Genomic DNA, 23453 nt, shown 5'->3' on the forward strand with positions numbered 1-23453 from the left:
AAGGTTTACACTGAAGAAAGTGATTTTATGCTACAAATTTCCAAAATTGTTACTCATTTCAGTAAAAGAAAAGTTATATTTCAAAAACATACGCTTTCTGGAATATCTCTTAATGACAAGATGTTTTTGTCTTATTTTAAAATACTGTTTTTTAAAACTTTATTGTCATAGCATGCCCTCCAAGCTACCAAATGTGATTTTGTTTGTTTTACTTGGTATAATAGAATATATAATACAAGAAAAAAATATGGATGGATGGAAGATGTATAGGCAGAGGAAGCTTAAGAAAGAGAAAGAAAACAAAGAATAGTGAGAACTTTTTTTATACCCTCTTTTTCTTAGCAAAGGAAGTTATAATTAATTGCAAGGTCACTGTAAGATGAAATATAATGTATTTCTAATATTTAGGGTGAAGTCTGCCACATCACTGTTGCCCAATAAGTGGTAGCATTTATTAGACTATCTTAAATGACTTCCTTCGAACAATAAGAGAAATACTGTGGTTATAAGGGAGTAAAGGTAAACAACATTGGAGTATATGTATAAATAAGAAAGGTTTACACTGAAGAAAGTGATTTTATGCTACAAATTTCCAAAATTGTTACTCATTTCAGTAAAAGAAAAGTTATATTTCAAAAACATACGCTTTCTGGAATATCTCTTAATGACAAGATGTTTTTGTCTTATTTTAAAATACTGTTTTTTAAAACTTTATTGTCATAGCATGCCCTCCAAGCTACCAAATGTGATTTTGTTTGTTTTACTTGGTATAATAGAATATATAATACAAATCAATAGTTGGTTAAAATTATAGATATTAGATGTTTTGAGAAAAGTAAAGAAGCCAAATTCTAGCTCAGTTATGTTACTGTTCATGGTTATCATGAACATTGCTTCTCCAAAGGGTGATCATTCCTATGAAACTGAATCCCAAAATATGTTCACATATTCAACAAATGTAAATTGTTTTTCTGTATTTTTAATCCTCTAAAAATTTTAAAATATATTCATAAGTTTACATCCATTTTTTAAATAGCTTTCTGCTATTTATAAATCTTACTAAGCATTCACTTTGAAATTTTTTATCATTTGTTACAGTTTAATACTAGTTTGTCTTACTAACATAATGTACCATGAATTTATATTTTCAATATTTTACAAAGTTTGAAAATTCTAAATGGTCATTTAAAAGGGAGAGGATCAAAATTCTGTATTTGTCTCTATCATGAAATCAGATCTAAGGAGTTATTTTTAAGCATTACCCTGCAATTGAAACAAATAACCTTGAACATTTTGTAGGTTTTCCACAGAATCAGTACTCTAGGACTTGACTTTGCTATGAATAGCAACAAAGTTCATTTAACTTGATCTGTGGCTAAGTTGTTAGTTATCTTCTTAAAGCTGACCTACCAGAGAATTTTAAATGAACCCTGCAACATTCATTCTTGATGGTAAGTATTTTTAAAGAGATAATCATGACAGGACCAGGTTTCGCCACTTGCCTACAGTGTTGTGATCCTTGACCAGCATACTGAAAGAAGCAAACGTGGGAGTGATAATGCTATATACATAATAGAGGTATTTATAAAATAAAATAACCAATTTTTGATCTCACTTTTATTAAATAGAGACATGAAATTGTTATATACCATTTGTGCTGTGTAGTTGTTTAAACCATTGACTTAACAATTTTTTAAAAGTATGTTTATTTTATCAGTAGTTTATAATATAGTTAAAAGACACAGATGTCAAAAACCAAGAAATATGCTCTTTAAATCTGTAAAGCTAATAAAATGAATGATATAATTAGATTTTCAAGAACATTTTCTGTGGAAATGAAATGCTTGAATAATTAAATATTTTTACAGTACTAGACCTTGAAAAATTGAGACTGTGGTAAAGAATCAGAACCATTACTACACTTTTCTATTATTAAAATGCTTACCACAGGGATCTATAGGTTTTTACACCCTGTTGAGTACCCGTTATCTGTGTAATTCTGTAGCCTGCAAGATAAGAATAATTTTTGCATTTTTAAACGGAAGCAGGGAAGCCAAAGGAATAATACTTCCTGACATGCAAAAAGTAAATTACATTGAGATTTGTGTCCATAAAGTTTTGTTCCTGTACAGCCATATTCTTCTGTTTCTGTGTCACCTATGACTGTTTTGCACTACTAGTGCAGTTTGAGTAGTTGTGTCAGAAGCATATGATCCCCACAGCCTGAAATATTTTGCTCTCTGGAATTTACATAAAAAAATTTTTCATCTTGTACTAACACCACATAGTTAAATAGAAAATATCAAAAATCAGTTTGGTGAAAAACTATACTTTTGTTTGCTTCTCTGTACTGGACTATGGAAAGAAATGAGACCCCACCACAGCCAGGAGAGGGAGCAGCAAGAGGACGGTTGTGTGACTTTCTGAAGAAAAGCATTAGAAAGTGTTGACAGTATGACATTATCACAGGGTTGTTTCCCCATGTGCTGATTCCCTTGTTTGAATGATTATGCTGTGTGACAGATTCTAGACAAATTGGATGAAAACTGTGGCTTTCAGTTACAAGAAATGGTATAGGATTCTGTGTATTTTTTAGCAAAGTTGCTTGAATAAGATGCCATATCTAAGAGAAAAATAAAGATCTCGTCCATTCAGTAAGCAAACATTTGTTAGTTTTGCCAGTTATAGAGCATATGTTAAGTGCTGTGGGACATGAAAAAATATAATACACATTCTTACATCAAAATATCTGTTTGAAGCTGAATTCAACATAAACATAATAACCACTATTTTTGAGCACTCACTATGTGGTGGCCCTGTCCTGAGCATTAACACATTATCTCTTAAACCTCAGACTCCCCTGTGAGATAGCTGTTGTAGACCAGGAAACAAGCACTTTGACCAAGGCTACCAGCTAGTAAGTGATAGAATCTGCAGCCTGTCCTAGTCTCTCTGATTCCAAAGCCTATGCTCCTAACGAATACATTACTTAAATAAAGTTAAATACCATTACTGGATCCAAATTATAACCTAGAATGGTAAGAAATTTCATAGAGAAGTGCATGATTGGTCTGAAATGAGTGAAAAGAAGAATTGTATGAGTTGGGAGAATTTGATATATAGCTTTGTACTAGCTGGTTGCAACATATCAGATTGAGAACACATGTTACTTCTCTCAGGGTTTAGTACTAATTAGGTAATGAAATACTTTTGACTCATCTGTCCATTTATTATGCTATATTTGTTATATACCTCCTGGGTGCCTAGAAACAAAACGAAAGATTGGTGTGTACCTTGTGAATGCTTATGCTATAAAGTAGTTAGGAACATGAGACTAAATTGGTATATAGTGATTCCAGTGTTCATGTGTGTTTAAAAAATCTTGTCTACATTGAAAGTCAGTTTTGCCATGATTGATATATTCAGATGTGATGACTGGAATTGAAATAGGCTACTATGAATGTGTCTTAAAATACCCATCTCATATAAAGAAGTTTATTTGAAACTTTTCTTACCTTTCTCCTTCCAATATATTAAAACTGTTTCACAGATTTTGGCCCACAGAATGAAGAAGCTCCTATCTGTGCCTTTTTTTTTAAATTCATCAATTTTAAATGTTTTTCTAAGGGTACTGTCAAAATGTTATTGTTCTAAAGGGGAAATATCCCAATTAACGGTATCACATAAAGTTAGTATTTTAGCATTTTATTTTGTGGACAATCTCCTTACAGAATAGATTTAAACTTGAGGTAATATTTTGAGATCTTTGAATCTTCTTTTAATAGTTGCTCCTTTGTCAAGCTGTACGGTTTGTCACCATGATATAAACTACATAAAAACAGTACTTGAAATATTACAGGTATTAAACTTGTATATGTTGAGTTAATTGTATATGTCTGGATATAAAAATTTAGCCAGCCAACCTGAAGGATAATAAATACTGCGAGGTGTGTGGCTGGGTATATGGAGAGATAGGCTGAGCAGGGCCTTTAGGTTGCACAGTTCCTGGGAACAGTACACAACAGGAAAAGATGGAGAGATGTTTGTAATTCTGTTGTTTGCATCATAATATAATGGCTTCATTTACAATGTTAAAAGAATATCAGTAGTTCAGTAGCCTCTAATTGAACTTAATTAAAAATTTTAAAACTCTTGGAGAAAAAATATAGACGTCTTGATCTGTGTGTTACACAATGTAAATTTTTCTGGCTTAGTAATGTTAATGTTTATAATTTTAGTTTTAGAGGAACGAAAAGTTGAGTTGAAAGAGCTTCCACTTTTCCCCAAAGTACAGAAAAGATCAGAAGTTTCTCTGAATTGTCTTTTAAACATTATGAGTGACTTTTTCAGCTATTAAGGAAATTAAAAGGCTGGGTGGGCGTGGTAGTACATACTAGTAATCCCAGCTACTTAGAAAACTAAGGCAGGAAGATCACAAGTTTGAAACCAACCTGGGAAATTTAGTACGATCCTGTCTCAAAATAAAAAGTGGGTGACAATGTAGCAGACTGGTAGATCACTTGCCTGGCATGTGCAGGGCCCAGGGTTCCATCCCCAGCCTGCCAAAAAAGAAAAGAAAGAGACTACTGGAATAGAAATTATAAAATATGACTTAAAGTGATTTAAAAATTAAGTGATTTAAAGCAAAAATGAAATATAGAAGCTCAAAAATTGGCCCACCATAAGAACCCCCCTCTGTGTTCTCTACCTCCAAAGTCAAGGGATACTGCTCCAGCTTCCAGGCCAGCAGGGGAGGACAGATGTTGACTGAGTTCAGTTGTCTAGCTGAGGGGAGATCTCAAACATTCATCTGCTGACCTAAGACCATGGAGTTAGAGAGATTTGGTGTGAATATGGAAGTGGGTATCCATAGAAGAGTGAGAGAAGGAAGAAATACTTAGTAAAATGTTTACTGAGACTCCAGAATAACCTGTTCTTCCTTTTTAAAAAAAAGTGCTAGAGGAAAGTGCAGAAAGTCTTTGGAACTCTGGTGAAAATATTACATAAACAATCTTTGAGAAGGCCTGTAGTTCTTCAGAACAGATGGATGGATCTTGTAGCCTGAGGGCAGAAGAATGTTAGTTCCCTTTAGCATGCTGGCTAGGGTTTAATTCTAAAATGGAGAACAATCATAAGGAAAGTTAATTGAAAAGTCATTACAAGTCAATCTTGTGGTTTCTTGCTTTATGTTTTCTGCATGGGCTTACATTCTCTCTGACCTTTGCCATTTGTACCCCAAACTAAAGCTGAATCATTGACTTGCCATTTGGAGGCTCTGTGAAGTATCTTTTTCCCTCCTGTCAATTCACTTGGATCATGATGACCTCTCTTGCCTACTACAGTATATAAATCTTTATTGACCTAGGATATGGTATATAATCTGTGGTTCTGACAGCACTGACAACTTTATGTAGTTCTTCTCCCCCCTCCATTTTCTTTTTTTTTTTTCTTTCTTTCTTTTGGTACTGGGGATTGAACTCCAGTCCTTGTGCTTGTGAGGCAGGTGTTGGAACCACTGAGCTAAATCCCTGGCCTCCCCGCATTTTCAAAGTCAGATCTCAATTTAATTGAGACTAGGAAAAAAATCACATCCTTACAGCATAGTGAATAGAAAAGACGACATCAGAAGTAAAACCTGGGAGAACTCTTAGCTTTGCCCCAGTTTGACTAACATGGAACTGGTGATTAAATAAGTTGGATAAGACTGTTTCTAAGATGTCTTCAGATTTTAACATTAATCAACTCAAAAATTAACTATCTGATATTTTAAAATAGTTTTTTTAAAATTTAAACTGAATTTATTGGTACATTCTAGGTAGACAGTGCAGTTACATTCGTTACTGGGATCTTGTACCTTTACCTGCCAGGTCTTGGTTCTCATTTTTTCCTCTTGTCCCTACTCTCCCTTCACCCCCTTTAAGATAGTTTTATCTGCTGTCAGTAATGCTATGCAGAAGAATGTGGTAAGAGAAGTGATTTCCTCACTGAATCTTTCAAAGAGCAAATATTACAGCTTTCCTTGCTGGATTCATAGAACACTATGTACTGTTGGAGAGTTTTTCTGTTTGTTTTGTTTCCCTAAGGAGAGATGCTGTAAGGACATACTCAGGAATTATAAATATTAGGTGCTCAAGAATTTCGTGAAATATTCTGTAGTCATTTTAAGAAGTCACATTACTTGCTTAATAATGGTTTTCTTTTTTGTCTTTTTTTTTCTTCTGTTTTTGGCAGTGGATCTCTTCCCAAACTCTGCTGGTTTTATGAGTAATCTACCTAGCTAAGCTGGTTGTATATGTTTATTGCACTCTGACATCTACTTTATTATCTTATAACCTCTTTTTCCTCCTCAGTATCTTCCATTCCTGAAACCAGCATCTGGACTGCACTGATAAAACATTTCATGTTTATAGTTTTTATCTCCTTAAAAAAAAAAGGTGAAGTGTTAGACTTTAAAATAAGTGGCCCCTGGTATGACTGCCTGTGTTGACATTTAAAAGACAAAGCACAGTTAACCACACCCAACAGATCTAATCTATTATAGATCCTTCCTCCTGATCTTTTCTTCACCCTGCTTGGCTGCTTAGTGTTTCCCCACTTTTCCTGGGACTGATAACTTATCTACTTGGGTGATAGGAGGCTGCTTCTGCTGACTTTCATTGTTCAATTCCAGGTCTTTACTCTTTCTGGCCAGTTCTTTTATCACTCATACCTCATTAGAACTTTTTCTGGGAACCTTTTACAGGCCCATTTCTAATTAAGTTATATTTGCCTGGCTGTTGTGCATACTGGTGTAAATAACTGAGGTTAAGAGAGTGACCTCTGCTGTCCCTCATCCTCAAGCTAACCCACTGAATTGTCTGAGAAGTTCACCGATACCACCAAGAATTGGCCTGGGTTCACTTTCTGCTTTTGCTTGAACAGGTTTGAATATAGTCCCAAGTCCAAGCTGAAGTTTTTCTATGACTTAGAGAATGATTTGTGCTGGGTCATGGTGGAAGAACAGTTGTCTAACTTTGAAGACTGTACCTCTGTCTTGAGAAAAGCTAGTTTATGTCTTGATCACAGCTAAGTTATGGGTGTACTGGAATTCTTGAAGGGCAGGGAAATTGCCTTATATCTGAAAGCCGTTTTCAAATTATTGACACTCGTGTGCCATGAACCACTACCTTAGTAATATCTGAGTTCTGCTTTTTCCCCATGACCTGTAGGCTGATTACTCCCCTCTACGGGCCATCAGGGTCTCTTATCCTAGGAACAGGTGTCTCTGATCCTCCTAATAGATCTTTGTCTGTACCTGCAAGAGCTGCTGTGCCAGAGATGCAATGCTTAGCAAAAGCAGGTAGTCATGAAGAGTGAAGACACCAACACAGTACCTAGTCCACTAACCTGAAACTTAATCAGTTTAGAATGTAGTGCTTTAATTCTGTGATTAGTTAAGTTTACAGCCCAGGTCCTAGAAGACCAGACAAGAAAAATGGCCTCAATATCCATCAATATTCAGTCCATCGATATCCCTTCTGGCCAGGCACAGTGTCTATATGACAGGATCCTCTCCCTCTCTGTCCCCCCCCCACCTCTCTCTCTTTCTCTGTCTTTGTCTCTTGTCTATCTCTCTCCCTTCCTTCCTTCCTCCTCCTTCTCTCCTTTTCTGTTTCTCTTTTAGTAGAAGACCCAGGCAGCTGTGCCGTAGTGCACATTTTCTGAGCTATGACTAAGGAATCTTGCAGTAAGAATATAAGGCAGAACAGCTTCCAGCTCCACTTGGCATTGCTTTTTCATTCTTGAAGGACCTAAGACGCCACTACAGGGTACTAGAACTTAGCACCCTCTGTCATATCAAGTCTTTGGAACATGGTACCAAGGTTGTTGGAAGGCACCAGAGTGAACATGTGTTACTGTTCTTGCCTTCCCAATCCCAAGTCTAAAAAAGCTACATGGTGCTCTGTTAGAGCATCGTGTGTCAAGCAAGGACTATAGTAGTAGCCACTAACTCCTTCCCTGCTAATGTGAAAGTTTTTTTCCCTGAATCTCCAGACCTTTCCTGTTGTGTAATCACATTTTAATCCTCATTTTGGTCAGCTTATTCATATAATGTACCTTTTCTTCATGTAAAAATGACCTAAATGCCCTCAAGGCTGTGAAACTTGTGAGATTATATTGCTCATTCAAATGACCTCTCTGGATACCCTTTTGAATTGGAATCCTAGCTTCCCATTCTAACTTTGTATTTTCACCCTCTTACTGGTAATCTTTTGTTTTGCTTTTTTGAGGTAAGATCTCCCTATATAGTTCAGACTGACCTTGAACTCACTTTATAGCCCAGGTTGGCCTTGAACTTGAGGTAGTCCTCTTGCCTCAGCCACAAGTGCTGGGACTACAGATGTGCACCACCATGCCAGACCTAACTGGTAATCTTAATGGAGAAGTTAACTAAACACTCAGGTAGTGTGCTTTCTAGAACCTTAGCAGGGTTCCGTTGAACATATCTGTACCTCTTACTACAGACATTTTGATAGACTGTTGTCTAAGGTCAGTTTGTGAGCTAAATTGTGGTAGCGCAAGCCTGTAATCTCAGCACTCTGGGAAACTGAGGCAGGAGGATCACAAGTTCAAGCACAGCCTAGACAATTTAGTGACTTATGAAGAACCTGTTTGAAAATAAGGACGACGCTGGGAATGTAGCTCAGCACAAAAGCCCCAGTTCAGTCCCCAGAACCAAAAAGAGAAAGAGGGGAGAGGGAGAGAGAGGGAAGGAGAGAGAAGGAAAAAGTTTACCTGTATTCCAAAAAATTAGGTACCATTCACCCCTAGAAAATGGAAAAAAAAAAAATACAAAGCTATGCTGGGCGTGGTGGCACACGCTTGTAATCCCAGCACTTGGGAGGCTGAGGCAGGAGGATCCCTGTGAGTTTGAGACCAGCCTGGGCTACATAGTGAGTTCCAGGTCAGTCTCAACTACATAGTGAGACCCTGTCTCAAAAAAAAAAAAAAAAAAAAAAAAAGCTGTACTTTTAACAGTTTTCCACTGTCCTCTAATCTGAGCCTGAATATTCATTGAGAAGATTATTAATGGCTATTTCTTAATCAGTAGTAAAACTGCCATTTTGACAATATGATAGTTTTGCCTAGATTAATTTTTGTTCACCTGTTGGGTACAAAAGATAGGAAATAAACACTGCCCTTTCCTCTCATTTTACTGAAGGTCTAAATAAATAAAGTGAGTTGTTCGGGATTATACAACAAATCCAGTTGATAATGTTCCATTTCACTGCTTATCCACTAGGTTGGTTACCCACTTGTTTTGCTTCTAGTTTACCACCTTATTCCCTCTTCCCAAGTTCTTTATTAGCCTTACTAATTTGGGGAAGGGGCCACAGTCTTGACTCACGCCCATATTTTATAGAATTATCTGGTGCCTCTCTTGTATAGAATTAGGGCTTTTCAAGCACTTTCATGGCCTATTTGTGACCTGTGGTTGTATTGAGACATACTTTATTAAATGTCTGTATAATTACTACATTGGGCCTGCCCCTTGGTAGATTTACATCTTTGGGTGAATATGACTAGTAGTTGTTAAGCAGAAACCATACTAACAGTATTACCCAGAAGCCTCTTTCAGGTATTAGTATTAGTTCTTACTGAAGAACAGTCATGTGTTGCATCCATCTGCTCTCCACAAGCACTCCCACTTATTCTCTGATGATATAACTATATCCAGTACAGGCAACTATTTTTTTCCAGGTTATCACTCTTCATGCTAAATAAAAATAATTTCTTAAGCCACCAGAAGATGCTAGATTAGCATCTAGCCCTCTAGAGCCGGAGGGTTTGTTTTGTTTTCTTTTCTTTTCTTTCTTTTTTCTTGAAAACAGGGTCTTGCCACATAGTCCTGGCTGGCCTCAAACATATGGCAGTCCTCCTGCCCCAGCCTACTTAGTACTGGGATTATAGGTGTACACTACCATGCCTAGCTGCCTTAGACCTTTGCCTACAAGTTTTAGTTTTTTTCTAATTCTGAAAGTCCTGATTTAGCTAGGCTTGCCTGTTTCAAGAACAATTACTTAGGCTTGATTGAAGTAACTAGTCAGCCTCTAAATCTTTTATATTTGTTGTAGCATGGAAGAGTAGATAATTTGGAAAACGTTACTCTAATTCCCAAGGAAAAGGTAATATAGCCCTAACTACTTTAATGAAGTGAAAATGTGATGAAATGAATGTAAATTAGACTGCAAAAGAAATTAGGTGTTGAGAGAAAAGACTTGGAGGCAAAATTAATACAAATTCAGTGCCTGGGTAACTGGAAGAATGGTAACACCATGAGCAGAGCAAAAAAGAAAAAGGTGAAACAAGCAGGTTTAGTGGGGGTGGAGGTATTAAACAGTATGAGATATAATTGGACAAAAGTTCCACTGAATGTATAGGTAGTTGGAAATATGGAGCTCAAGGTCAGGAAAGAATTCTAGGATATAATTTAAGGTTAGGAATTACCCATAGTGAACTGGTATTAAAGTCACAGTGGAATATATGTAGAGTAGGAGATGGACAGACTTTGGGACACATGCAGGGTGGGACAGAGTAAGGTGCAAGCGGAATAAGGTATATTTTGAGTCATAGTAGAAAGACTTCACACCTGCGCGCGCGCACACACCCAGTGTGACCCCAGAGCCTTCACGCTGACTTACACCAATATCCCTTTTTTTATATTATTTTTAAATTTTGAAGCAAGGTCTAAGTTGCTGACTTGCCTACACTACACTTGAACTTTCCATTGTCCTGCCTCAGCCTTCCAGAATGCTGGGATTATAGACATTTACCGCTACACCCAATTGGTAGAAGGGCCTTGAGCTTGAAGTACTACATAACTAGGGTAAAGAAAGAGAGTGAGAAAATAGAAACATTTCTGTAAGAAGTAGGTTGTTGAGCTAAGCATGGTGGCACAGATTTGTAGTAGGCCTGTAGTCCTAGCTACTTGGGAGCCTGAGGCAGGAGGATTATTTGAACACAAGTTTGAGACCAGCCTGAGTAACATACCAAGACCCTATCTCAAAAAGAGGGGGTGATACTGAAACAACTTGTGTCCCAGAAAGAAAGCAAATCCCCTGTGAATTTGAGGTGGGTTCAGAGGGACCTAGAAGAACTTGAAGTAGGAGGTAGGCACTATTGGGAATATAGGGATCTCTGTCAACTAACAGCAAGCATAGTGGACCAGCAGTAAAGTCCAGCTGAGGTGGAATAGCACACAGAAGTCGGGCACCCATGTTGGTGGTGGGAAGTAATAAGAAGGACAAAAAGAGTAGGTAGACTGAGAAAGGAAGGAAGTATGTAGGGCTAGAAGTGACAGTGAAGATAGAGCCTGGGTGTGCATAAAGGTAAGCCTGGGGAGAAGAATCTGTGTACAGTGGTATGTTGGTACTTGTCATTATTTGGTTCCGGGGTCTCAACAAATAACCAAAACAATGACTGTCAAACATTTTTTTTGGCTGGAAAGGAAATAGCATCATAAGGTACTTGACCCTGACAAGTTCTACCTTGCATGTCAAGTACCAGACATAGGAGTACTGGGACAAAATTTTCACATCAAAGTGATTTGATCAAATTTGACAAGTTTTATAGCAATCAAGTACCAAAGTAGGACTGTACATATTCTTGGCCACTTTGGAAGCTATAAGACATTATATGAAAAGTAACATTTCTAACCTGCAGCTAAAGTATGGTTCCCCATTCTATTAAGTGTTCTTTTTTTCGGCTCACTGTCCATTTCAACTATATTATCTGTACTCTTCCTATTTGGCTTTGAACATCCTGAGATTTTTCACCCTCTCCTCTTCTAAAATCTGGCTTCCGAGTCTTTTCATTTTACTCTAGGTCAGTGATCTTCAACCTTGTCTACACCAGACTCCCTTGATTTTTTTTTTTTTTTTTTTTTTTTTTTTTTTTAAACCAGGGATCGAACTCAACTTTGTGAGGCAGGCGGTGGCACTACTGAGCTAAATCCCCAGCCCTCACCGACATTTTTTAAAAACACAAATACCTGAACAATTTAATTAGTGTGATAGACATAGGACTTTTTTAAAGCTCCATAGGAGATTGGTCTGTGTGACCAGTGTTAAAATCTCGTGGTCTAGGTATCTCCTGGCAGAAAGTAATGGTTGCTTTTAATCATTTGCCCATTTGGGGAACACCTGATAAGTAAAGGGCTAGTTTTTTTAATCAAGTCAGTATTACAAATGTGGCTAAGTACATGGACTTGAGTCATCGCCTGGGGTCAACTCTGTTGTCCCACTAGAGATTTGTGTTATCTACAAATCTCAATCTCCTAATAGGTCAATGGGAGTAATTTTAATAGTACTTGCAAAAGAGTAAGGGTTAAGTCAGATAATGTAACATGCTTAGCACAGTGCCTGGCACATAAAACTCAACAAAAACTCGTTGCTTGTTAATATTTTTGAGATTACATTAGTGCTGTAATAGCTGTTTTTCCATAGGCCTTCAAAGGTTAAACTTAATTTCCTCTGCACACCATTTATTTTGAATTTGTACATTACTTTATGAAGGAAAACTGCAGGCTGTCTTACTTTCAAGTTAAAAAATAAAGCTTTATGACTATGGTGATTGCCTGTAGCATGTACTAGTTAACGATGGTTACCTTACAAATATTTAACTTTGTATCAGTGCTGTTAGGAAGAAAGTAACCATAGAGTGGCTCTATCAGAAACCCTGATTTCATTTCATCAGGACTAAGTGTGGACTAGACTCTCACTCTGGCAAGAACCTACCTAATAAGAGTTAGGTTACACCCCGAAATTGTTTATGCAACAACTCTGTAATACTTATAACATTTAATTTTTGTTCACAATGTCTTTAAAAATAAACATAACCTGCCGGGCGTGGTGGTGCATGCCTGTAATCCCAGCACTCGGGAGGCTGAGGCAGGAGGATCGCTGTGACTTCCAGACCAGCCTGGGCTACATGGTGAGTTCCAGGTCAGTCTCAACTACATAGTGAGACCCTGTCTCAAAAAACTAATTAGATAAATAAACGAACAAACAACCTGCCCCATAGCACCTGTTATTCAGTCTGGCTTGTCCTTAGTGGGCCAGCCCTACCTTTCTTCTGAGCTGCCTGCCCTCATCACAAGATGATTGTCCCAAAGGTGAAAACTTTTGCCAAAGGCAGTATTAAACTTTGAATGTTTACATTTACAAGCAATGAAGTTTGTCACCTTTGTGTTGTTATTTATGCAGCATTAACCTTTTTCTCCAGATCATTGAGACTGAAAATATGATGGACCGAATTGTGACTGGCTTGTCTGAGTCTAGTGTCAAGGTGCGGTTAGCTGCTGTCAGGTATGAGCTTTAAATGGTCTGAATAAACATCCTTTGCTATGTATTTAACCTACTTCCTTTCCAGTCCTTCACTGAATAAGTGCAGTATATGAATGTTAATGGAAATTATGTTTAGGTGAATTCAAACAGTGTACAGCATTATCTCACAGAGAGCCTAGCCTTCAAAGCCCAGGAGGTGTCATCATGTAGTTAATTTACCATCTACTTTAGATTTGCCTGGAGTGTACATTAGTAATAGTGAAAGCCAAGCAGTTTATTTGAAAAATAAGCTTAGGATTCTTGGAAAACTAATTTTAATTATTCTTTATAGATGTTTGCACAGTTTATCCAGATCTGTACAGCAACTTCGAACCAGTTTCCAGGATCATGCTGTGTGGAAACCTTTAATGAAGGTAAGAAAAGGTCATCTTGCCACAGAGCCTTTGTGAGCTGAACTAGCCAACATTACTTTCTGAGGTTAGGAATATGTCTGATTTTTTATTTTTTGTTTTGTTTTGATTTTTGGTACTGGGGATTGAACTCGGGTCCTTGTGCTTGTGAGGCAGGCGGTGGAATCACTGTCCCTGACCCTGTCTGATTTTTGTATTGAACATTTTGAACATGTTTCGGCTTGAATCTAATACTCTGATCATCTACAGATCTACAGAATTTCTGAAGTCACCATCTCACATGTGAGGGAGAAGTGCAAGCCTAGTTGTCTTTTATTAAGTAAAGCTTTAGTTGCTCATATGATCTCTATCTGTTCAGTATTACTCTTAAAACTTGGAGTCATCTTTGTAATTATTAGGGAAATAAAATGAAAAAGAAACAGCTATTTACAAATATAGCATATTCTTAGGCTCTTGACAGTCCCTGGATATTTTTTAACATGCCTTTTTTGGCTTTGGGTCTGCTCTTGAGACTTCCCAGCTCAATTGAAAAAAAAAAAAAAAGCATGTGTTCAGAGCAAAAGAAATTGAATTAAGGATTAAGCATATGCATCAGGTGATTGCCAATGTTCTTTGTGTTACAGAACCATAGGTTGACTTAATCTTCAGTCTTCTTTCTTTTCATTAATCAGTCAACAGAATTTTTTGCTGATTTAGGTTTTTGTTGTTTTGTTTTTGAATGATTACTAAGTACTAAACAAAGCATCCAGGCACAGTGGACCAGCAGGATGTTTCTTATTACAGAGCTCTTGCCCTCCCTTGAAGCTTCAAATCAGAGTAGGGCCATATGACAGAAAGATTTCAGGCAGAAAGAATTTGAAGTGGGCTTTGTAGGCAAAAAGACCTACACAACCTGTGACATTGAGTTTGACCCACTTCTGTCCATTGGCATTCCTCCCTGACTGTCACCCTGTTGGGCATATGGCAGCCCTTCTCACTATTCCTCCTTCCCTGTTACCCTTTTGTTTTGGTACTGGGGATCGAACTTGGGTCCTTGCGTTTCTGAGACAGGCAATGGAACCACTGAGCTAAATCCCCAGCCCACCTTATTACCCTTTTATGTCCTGAAGCTCATTAAAAGCTTCCAAACTCGGAAAGATTATTCATTCACTCCCCTCTCTGCAATAACAATATCATTGCCTTTCCACATTTGGAAAGCATTTATTTGTTCAAGGGATATGCCAACTTGAACCCACCAAAATCCATTTCAGACCTATGGTGCTTTGTCTAAAACCACCAGGGCCATATTTGAAGGCTCTCTTCACTTAAGTAATATGTTCTTGTATTGTTCACACACACAATCTTTTTTTTTTTTTTTTTTTTTTTTTCAAGGGATCGAACTCAGGACCTTGCCCTTGCGAGGCAGGTGGCAGAATCACTAAGCTAAATCCCTGGCCCCACACTTTCAGTCTTGTTCTCAGAGTATACCTTTTTCATAGAAGCTAGATCTTATTTATTGATTATCTGTTCAAAATTTTTAAAAATTACTTTTCTGCCTCCCAAAATAAATCCCTTTGCATTTATTGGAGCCACTTTCTATGATTGCTCAGCTCAAAACCCCTCTATCATACAAATCAGAAATGGAGCAACATATGCTTTCTAATTCTCCCAGGGAAAGATCTAATGAACAGTCTAGAATTTTGTGCACTTGGGTACTTGTGTGTATAATTACTTTCACAGTATGACTTTGTTGCACATTTAAAATGTAGTATTAAAAATTTGGAAATAAAACAGTGATTTATTTCAGATTCCCTTTGGCGTCTCAGAGTTCAGAGACTATTTACATATCTGCTGGTTTTTCTCTTTTGTTTTTGCATATTTTAAACTGTTGATTAGCAAACCAAAAGTGACAGCCATTTGATTTTTAATTAAAAATCTTGGGAGTTTTTTGTTGTTCCTATTTTGATGAAATTTTGTCAGAATTTCATGTTATATCTTAACATGTTTTCTCTCTCCGATATGAGAAATCAATTTGAAAGGAGTGTGTGTGTGTGTGTGTGTGTGTGGTACTGGGGATTGAACCCAGGCCTTGTGCTTGGTCTTCTACTAAGCTATATACCCAGTGCTTTTTCAATTTTTATTTTGAGACAGGTCTTGCTGAGTTGCCTCAGCTGCCCTTGGTTTTGTTTTTATTTAGACTTCAATGATCTATCTCACCTCTATGATTCTAAACCTTAATGGTATCCCCCCCTTTTTTTTTATTCCATAGGTTTTACAAAATGCACCAGATGAAATCCTAGTAGTAGCATCATCCATGTTATGTAATCTGCTTCTTGAATTTTCTCCAAGCAAAGAGGTTAGTATTGATTTTTCTCTTCTAGGTGTTGCCCAGTCCAGTTAGAGCTTAGTTAGATAACTTTTTATAGCAATTGACATTTAAATTTGTGGTTTGGGTTTTAAAGGTATTTCTGAATTGTTTGAATGGGGCGGGTGAGTAATTCATTTTTAAATGTGGTTATTTTTCTTTATTTTTATGTGACCTAGTATATTCAGTTTATCCTTGTAATCCCAGCTACTCCAGATGCTGAACAGGAAGATTGCCTCACCCTAGGAGTTTGAGGAAAGCCTGGGCAGTATAGAGTGATCCTGTCTCTAAAATAAATTAAAAAATAAGTAAACAAGCTGAGTGTGGTGGTGCACACATATAATCCTAGCAGAGCCTGGCCTCAGCAACTTAGCAAGATCCTGTCTCAAAATAAAAAATATGCTCTGGAAATATAGTTCAATGTGAAAGACCAGGGTTCAGTCTCTAGTACTGGGTCTGCCTAAATAAATAACAATTTCTAGTCATTCTAAACTACTTGAACTTAAAAGAAATAATTATACAAATAATAGACTACTTTCAAACTACAGTATATTTGCTAAACAATAAGATTTAATTTTGTAAATCAAGGTAATAAGTTATTTCAAGGAGATAACTGCTAACATTAGGAAATAATCTTTTAATGTTTAATGTTAATGGTAGTTGTTGGGGGAAAGATTGAATGTGAGGATTCTTTCTCTTCTCTGCATTTTGTAAATTATTTGACCTTGTACTTTTTCAATAGAGCAAACTAAAGTTAATGAAGAGGGAAACCTTATAAAGTTAGTTTTACTGTAATTATATCTCTAGTTTGGGGCTGATGGAGCCTGTACTTATCAGAATGCATGAGGTTTTAGATTCAGTGCCTGGAGTGGGCGTAGGGTAGGGAATCTGATCTGCCCAATTATGAACTCAAGTTATCAGGCACTTAGTAGTTCCCTTTTGGTTGAATTTATTTTCTGCATAACACCTACATACTTTGATTGCAACCAAGAAAGCAGTATTGACAACATAATGGTTCAAAGGTAGCTATTGAAAATTTTTAGAACAAAAAGAAAGAGACGTGATTATTCTCAAGAAAGATAAAGGCAAGGTAATATGGCAGATCTTCCAATCTGTTCTCCTATGGCTAGTAGTAGCATCTTAACCTGATCAGAATCTGTTACAGCCAGTACAACACTATTTATCACCTAGAAACAGTTCTTAGATTGCCTAGAATATTTAAGGTCCATTTAGGAAATAAAGTAGATGAGGTCAGGCAAAAAGGATCATTAAAATGCTTGATTTCTTAATAATAAAAATAAACCAAACCCAGGCAGAATGATTCATAATCTCAGCTACTCTGGAGTCTGAGGCAGGAGGATAGTAAATTCAAGGCCAGCCTGGGCAATTTAGTGAAACCCTAAATCAGACCCTGGGCACAGGCTGGGAATTTAGCTCAGTGGTGCCATACCTGCTTCACAAGCGCAAGATCTTGAGTTCAATCCCTGGTACCAGGAAAAAAAAAAAGTGGGCAGTAGTTGGGGAGAGGGATATAGCTTAATAATAGAGAACTTTCCTCATATCATATCACAAAAAATAAAAATAAACCCAAATTCTCATCTGGAAGGGAGGAAAATACTAGAAGAACATTGTTAGGCCAATTGACAGAATTAGAATAGGGATACTAGATTGATAAAAGTATTGTTTAACTTTAACCTTTCTGAAGTTGATAATTAAAATGGGACTAAAAGAACATCCTTGTTTTAGGAAATATGCATTGAAATTAAAGGTAAAAGGTACTCTATTTTCAAATGGTGGGATAAAATAATGTGGATATACGTGTATAGAATGAGACCAATAAATAGCAACTATGACAAAATATTAAAAATATCACAATATGTGCAAGTAGAGGAATTTGTTACCCTCTTCAAAAGTGTCACTTTGAGAGGCATTGCCCTTTTTATAGTTAAATAGGCCTATATTTATGAAAATGTTTCTAAAACTCACTTGACAGATTGATTCATTGATGATGAAAAATCTTAATCCTCAAAGATTAGAATTTCTTAGAAATTGCCAGAAATCCATTCTCAAATAGTATCCCAAGTATCATAACAAGTGGTCCAGGTAAAGCATGATGTTTTAGATGTAAAATGTGGCATGACTGTAAAAGTACAAGTCTGTTTTATTTATGAAATTGATAGGTAGTCCTGAAAATAGTCCTCAGAGATGAATTCAGCAACGTGTTTGGGAAAAAATTAACAATTTGGAAGGAGGATGATTTGATTATCTAAGTATATTACATTTCTCCACTAAACCAATCACGTTGCTTCCTAGTCACATCTTATAAGCAACATACAAGACATGTACATAAACAAAGCAGGGAGTCACAGTCTCAGGACAGCAAAAATGAGAGTGGGAAACTAGATCATAAGGATATGAGTAAAATGTTCAGATAATTAGGATATTCCCAGATTCTTTCAGGACTACAAGAACAAAGAAGAGCTTTTTGAGTTTTGTTTTTGTTGTTGTTGAGAGAGATTGTTCTTGCCCTACTCAAAGTGACTTCTGTGGCTGTATCACTCTTTGTGACAGTTGCATGGAACTGGGTAAAGTAGGGAAGAAAATATAGAGTACTAGGGCACATACACAGTTTGCAAATTTGATTTAAAAAAAATTTTTTTTTTTTCCTTTTCCAACCACAGCCAATTTTAGAATCAGGAGCTGTAGAGCTACTTTGTGGATTAACCCAAAGTGAAAATCCTGCCTTAAGAGTGAATGGAATTTGGGCTTTAATGGTACGTTTTACCCTACTTCATGTCATAATTTACAAAGAGAATAGAGGGGTTATCGTAGATAGAACTAAAGCCTGTATTACTTGAAATATCTGGAATTTTCTCTTTTAAAAACATGGCTAGTAAGGCCCAGTTTTCTAAGGATTGGGGGCCTGGAAGACCTAGTATTCAGCTTTTGGATTTATCTGTAAGCAAGTTGCACTGTAAGAAAGAGGCATTATACCTCAGTTCTCCTAGTGTTGTTGTTGTTGTTATTATTATTATTATTTAAAGTGAACAGGTGTTGAAATTTCACTTTGCTAATTTTGGGGAAACAGATTACTCTCTCGTGGACTTACTGTAGAGATGCCTACTTTACAAAGTACTATAGAACAACTTTTTGAAATAAACTAGAGAGTATTCTTAGTATGCTTTACAGATGAGAGAACTAAGGCACGGAAGAATTATTTTTTTAATTGACAAGTAAAAATTGTATGCTTCTGGTGTACAATATGTTTTAAGGTACAGAGTGTTGAATACCAGAATTGAACCAATTAACATATACATTGCTTTATATACCATTTTTTGCAGAATGATTAAATAACTTGCCAGGATAAGAAAATTTGTACATAAATGCTTAATTAAATCTCTAGTAAATAATTTATAATAATGACTAAAATTATGAGATCAGAGAATAACTCTTCTTTAAGACTATTAAAGTAAATGGTATTGAAATTATAAAAGGAGAACTCCTACATGGATTTTTAGAAACATAATTATAGTAGTTACAGTTTAATTGTGTACCAGACACTAAGATAGGTGTGCTATATTCTTATTTTAAACTATATTGGGCGAGTTCAATCCCTGGTACCAAAAAAATAAAAAATAAAAATAAATGAACTATATTGGGATATATTTACCTTACATATGGGGAACAAGGCCTTGGGAATGTAATGATTTGTGAGGGTAAAGGCGCCACAGCCAATAAATGAAAGAAATATATTCTGAAGCCAGACTAAGCATATACTCTCCTCTCTGTTTCACTCTGTATCTGCTGTTTTTTTACATGAACTTTGAAGTAAAAATAAGCACCAAATTCAGTAGTTTTGTAATTATTTTTCTCCTTCACTTTGTGCAGATTTTAGCTCTTTTCATCTTGAAACTTTTCTGGAACTGAAGATTTTTTTGCTGGTGGTGGTTTTGTTTAAGTCACTTTCTACCTAGCCTCCTTCTCAACCTCGTTTTTAGGGAATAGTCCCCCAAGTTTCAATTCCCAGTTTCCAGTTCCATTTACAATTCATTATCAGGAACTCCTAAAGAGGTTACTTTGAAACATGCACATCTAGATATAACTGTTATTTATTCCTTAGATCTCTCATTTTAAACAGCCCACAAGATTTCTTTTGTGAGTTTCCTAACACATACAGTTTTAATGATAAAAATTGAACTTAATCATCCTGTTCTTCAAATCCAGAGAAATGTCTTATTTGTATCAGTCTCCATATCACTAGTACCTATGTTCTCTGTTCACAAAGTATAAAACGTTATGACCACTTTTAGTCTGGGTCTCTTGAGGCTTGAGGAGTACTCTGTTCTGCCATGCTGGATTGCTTCATTGATAACATGATCTCTCATTTGTCTTAGTTTCTTAAATAAGTTCCTAGAAAGAAATAATCACATATAGGTCTCCATTTTACAAGAGCTTTTAATGTCAAAACTTGATGTATTAGTTGTTTTTTGGAATTTGCTTTTTTCTCCTTCAGATATGTTATTTTAGCTTGGCATTAAGGAGAGCCAAAACATAGTGTGAATTCAAGAAAAAAAAAAGTACTCTGGCCATCTCAGCTTGCTGCTGGTCAGGACATACATCCTGCCCCAGAACACTGCCTGTGTGATACAGCCTAGTCGTCTCAACACCTAGCATAGTAGTGTGAATACAGTGGGTATTTTCATGTTGGTAGAGTTAACAAAGCACTGCTTATTTTCATCCATAATAAGTGAACACATTTTAATCATTAATAATCATATTATTAAAGCACACAGAAGGCAACTTGATAACCATATATCGAGTAATAAAAAGGCTGGATGTGGTCACACATATCTGTAAATCCAGCTACTTGAAGGTTGAGGCAAGAGGATGCAGGTTCAGGCCAGGCTGGGTAAAATATCATATTCTTGTCTCAGAATAAAAAAATAAAACAGTCTGGGTATGTAACTCAACACTCCCTGTTTTCCATCCCCAGTACCCCCCCCAAAATTTATATTTATTCAAGAAATATTAAGACCTTCAAATACCCATGTTAAAAAGCAATCATTTTTCTCATATAGAAGTATACTTAGGAGTGACAGGTATCTTCTTCTTGGCACACAGAAATACAAGTGTGAGCAGGAATCAGAAAAATAGTATGACTAATAGTTAAAGATTTTCTACATACTCTGTTTGTACTTTGAAATTTCTCAGTTACTATTAAAGTATAATTTCATAAAGTAATACAGACGTGATTCTTGCAACTTCTTTAATCCTTTCAGAATATGGCATTTCAGGCTGAACAAAAAATAAAAGCAGATATTTTACGAAGCTTGAGTACTGAACAACTATTCCGGTTATTATCAGATTCAGATTTGAATGTGCTGATGAAGACATTGGGACTTCTTAGAAATCTCCTCTCTACTCGGCCTGTAAGTAAAATACCCAGGCTTCCAAATTAGCTAACTCTGCATATGAATTGCCCAACATTATCGTCCCTCTCTGCTCCCATCAACATCTGCTTATGAGTATGATTCAAATGTAGTTCCTTCCCAAAGAAGTGAGGAGTTGATATCTAGACTTGCCACCTTCATAGGTGTGTCAAGAACTGCTTCACTACACAAACTACTACCCGCCACCCTTGTACTGCCTGTCCTGTCTCCCTTTCCTCCCTTGGTGCTAGATAAGGTGCCTGCCTTTATTACTTTACTCTTACCTGATTTTCTGGCCAGAATGATTTTCTCTGCCTAAATCACTTATCTCTGAGTCCTCTGCTTATTTCCCTTTAGAGAATTATTCTGTGTCATTCCATAGACACCCCCATTGCACCCACATTTACAGATCTGATCTCTGAAGGCGTCACTGGGCAAAGCAGTCAGTATGTGTTGGAGTAGGAGAGCCCAAGCCATGCTGCTGCTGTCGCTCTCCATGTTCTCTTTCTCATTGTCGTTGAGGGAGGTGAAACATGGGTGGTCTCCTTTTCTGTGTCTTTCTTGTCTGTGGATTCATCTTTATACTTTTATACCTCAAAATAGTATTAGTAAACCTGCACCATATTTTCTGTGTCAGTAGGGTTTTCCCCTGCTATCCATTTTTTGTGCTTCCTCTTTCTGAAATATCTATGGACTTAAGATCCTCAATGATTTTAGGTCTGTATTCTATTAGACCACTCTATGCTCTCTTCAGGATCAAGTCATTTAAAAATATGTGCATTTGAAGGCAAAATGCAGCTTCAAAATATAATAAAAACTGTTCTTTGGCATCTAGTTCTATATGCTGTGGTGTTTTACTGTTATGTATATTACTTAATGTTTAGAAGCATTCTGTGATGTTTTCCTTTGTTTATCAGGTAATAATTGTGGGTTTCTCATTGTTCTCCAGCATATAGATAAAATAATGAGTACTCATGGAAAGCAAATTATGCAGGCTGTCACCCTTATTCTAGAAGGAGAGCATAACATCGAGGTTAAAGAGCAGGTATGTGTTCCTTTTTTTCTTTAAGTATGTTCTGAATGTGAATACAAAGGTAGCTCTCAAGAGTCTTCTGGAATACTCAAATCTGCAGAATTCAGTGCTGAGATGGAACATGTTCTGGAGACAAAAACAAAGATCTTCCTCCACTCCTTGAACACTTCGCAGTAATTCTTTTCCTTGGAATAGAGGACAGCATATACTTGCACCCTTTGTATTACGCACTGGATACCCCATCCCTATCTACAGAAGCAGTCTCCTTTAATCATCCTGGCATCATCTTTTCTTGGTGTTTTTTGTTTTTTGTTTTTTTCCCTCCTGGTCCTGAAGATCGAATTCAGGACCTTGCACTTGCGAGGCAGGCACAGCACCACTGAATTAAATCCTGGCCCCTTGAAAACAAGTTTTGTTGCTGTTGTTGTTTTGGTTTGGTTTGGTTTTTTGTGATCTGTTTTTGGAATCTTCTTTTTCTTAGTTGCTATACCAACTTTCTGTTGCATTTTAGAAGGGTGAGTTTATGGTTAGCATAAAAGTACAGAAACTATGCATTTATAAGTAAACCAATTAGGAATTACTTTTCTATGTTGCCTGCAATTTATTATGGACATGATTGATAGATAGATAGATAGATAGATAGATCCCTTTAAAAGTTACCTGCAAACGTAAGATTTTAACACAGAATCTTAATTACTGGTAATGTTCACTTTCCTCACATAGGTATCATCTGTATGAATGTGTTCATTTTCTTTTTTGTTTTGTTTTTTTGATACAGGGTCTACTGTGTAGTTGAGACTGACCTGGAACTCACTATGTAGCCCAGGCTGGTCTTGAACTCACAGTGATCCTCCTGCCTCAGCCTCCCAAGTGTCATTTTCAAAATTCATTAAGCTGAATATATATATATAT

At 36.5% G+C, this 23453-nt stretch overlaps 1 protein-coding gene across 5 annotated transcripts in view; it reads left to right on the forward strand.

The window, feature by feature from the left end:
• Armc8 (armadillo repeat containing 8) overlaps positions 1-23453 on the forward strand; it is a 93201-nt gene that overhangs the window by 52921 nt on the left and 16827 nt on the right. For all 5 annotated transcript variants that reach the window (XM_010625559.2, XM_010625556.3, XM_010625555.3 and 2 more), the window contains 6 exons: positions 13264-13346; positions 13657-13738; positions 15984-16070; positions 18761-18853; positions 21359-21508; positions 22458-22553. In XM_010625559.2, coding sequence (XP_010623861.1) covers positions 13264-13346; positions 13657-13738; positions 15984-16070; positions 18761-18853; positions 21359-21508; positions 22458-22553 — 591 coding nt within the window. The remainder of the gene's footprint in view (positions 1-13263; positions 13347-13656; positions 13739-15983; positions 16071-18760; positions 18854-21358; positions 21509-22457; positions 22554-23453) is intronic.

The sequence above is a fragment of the Fukomys damarensis genome, unplaced genomic scaffold (genome assembly GCF_012274545.1).
Source record: "Fukomys damarensis isolate Sample0158 unplaced genomic scaffold, DMR_v1.0_HiC HiC_scaffold_37, whole genome shotgun sequence".
Lineage (NCBI taxonomy): Eukaryota > Metazoa > Chordata > Mammalia > Rodentia > Bathyergidae > Fukomys > Fukomys damarensis.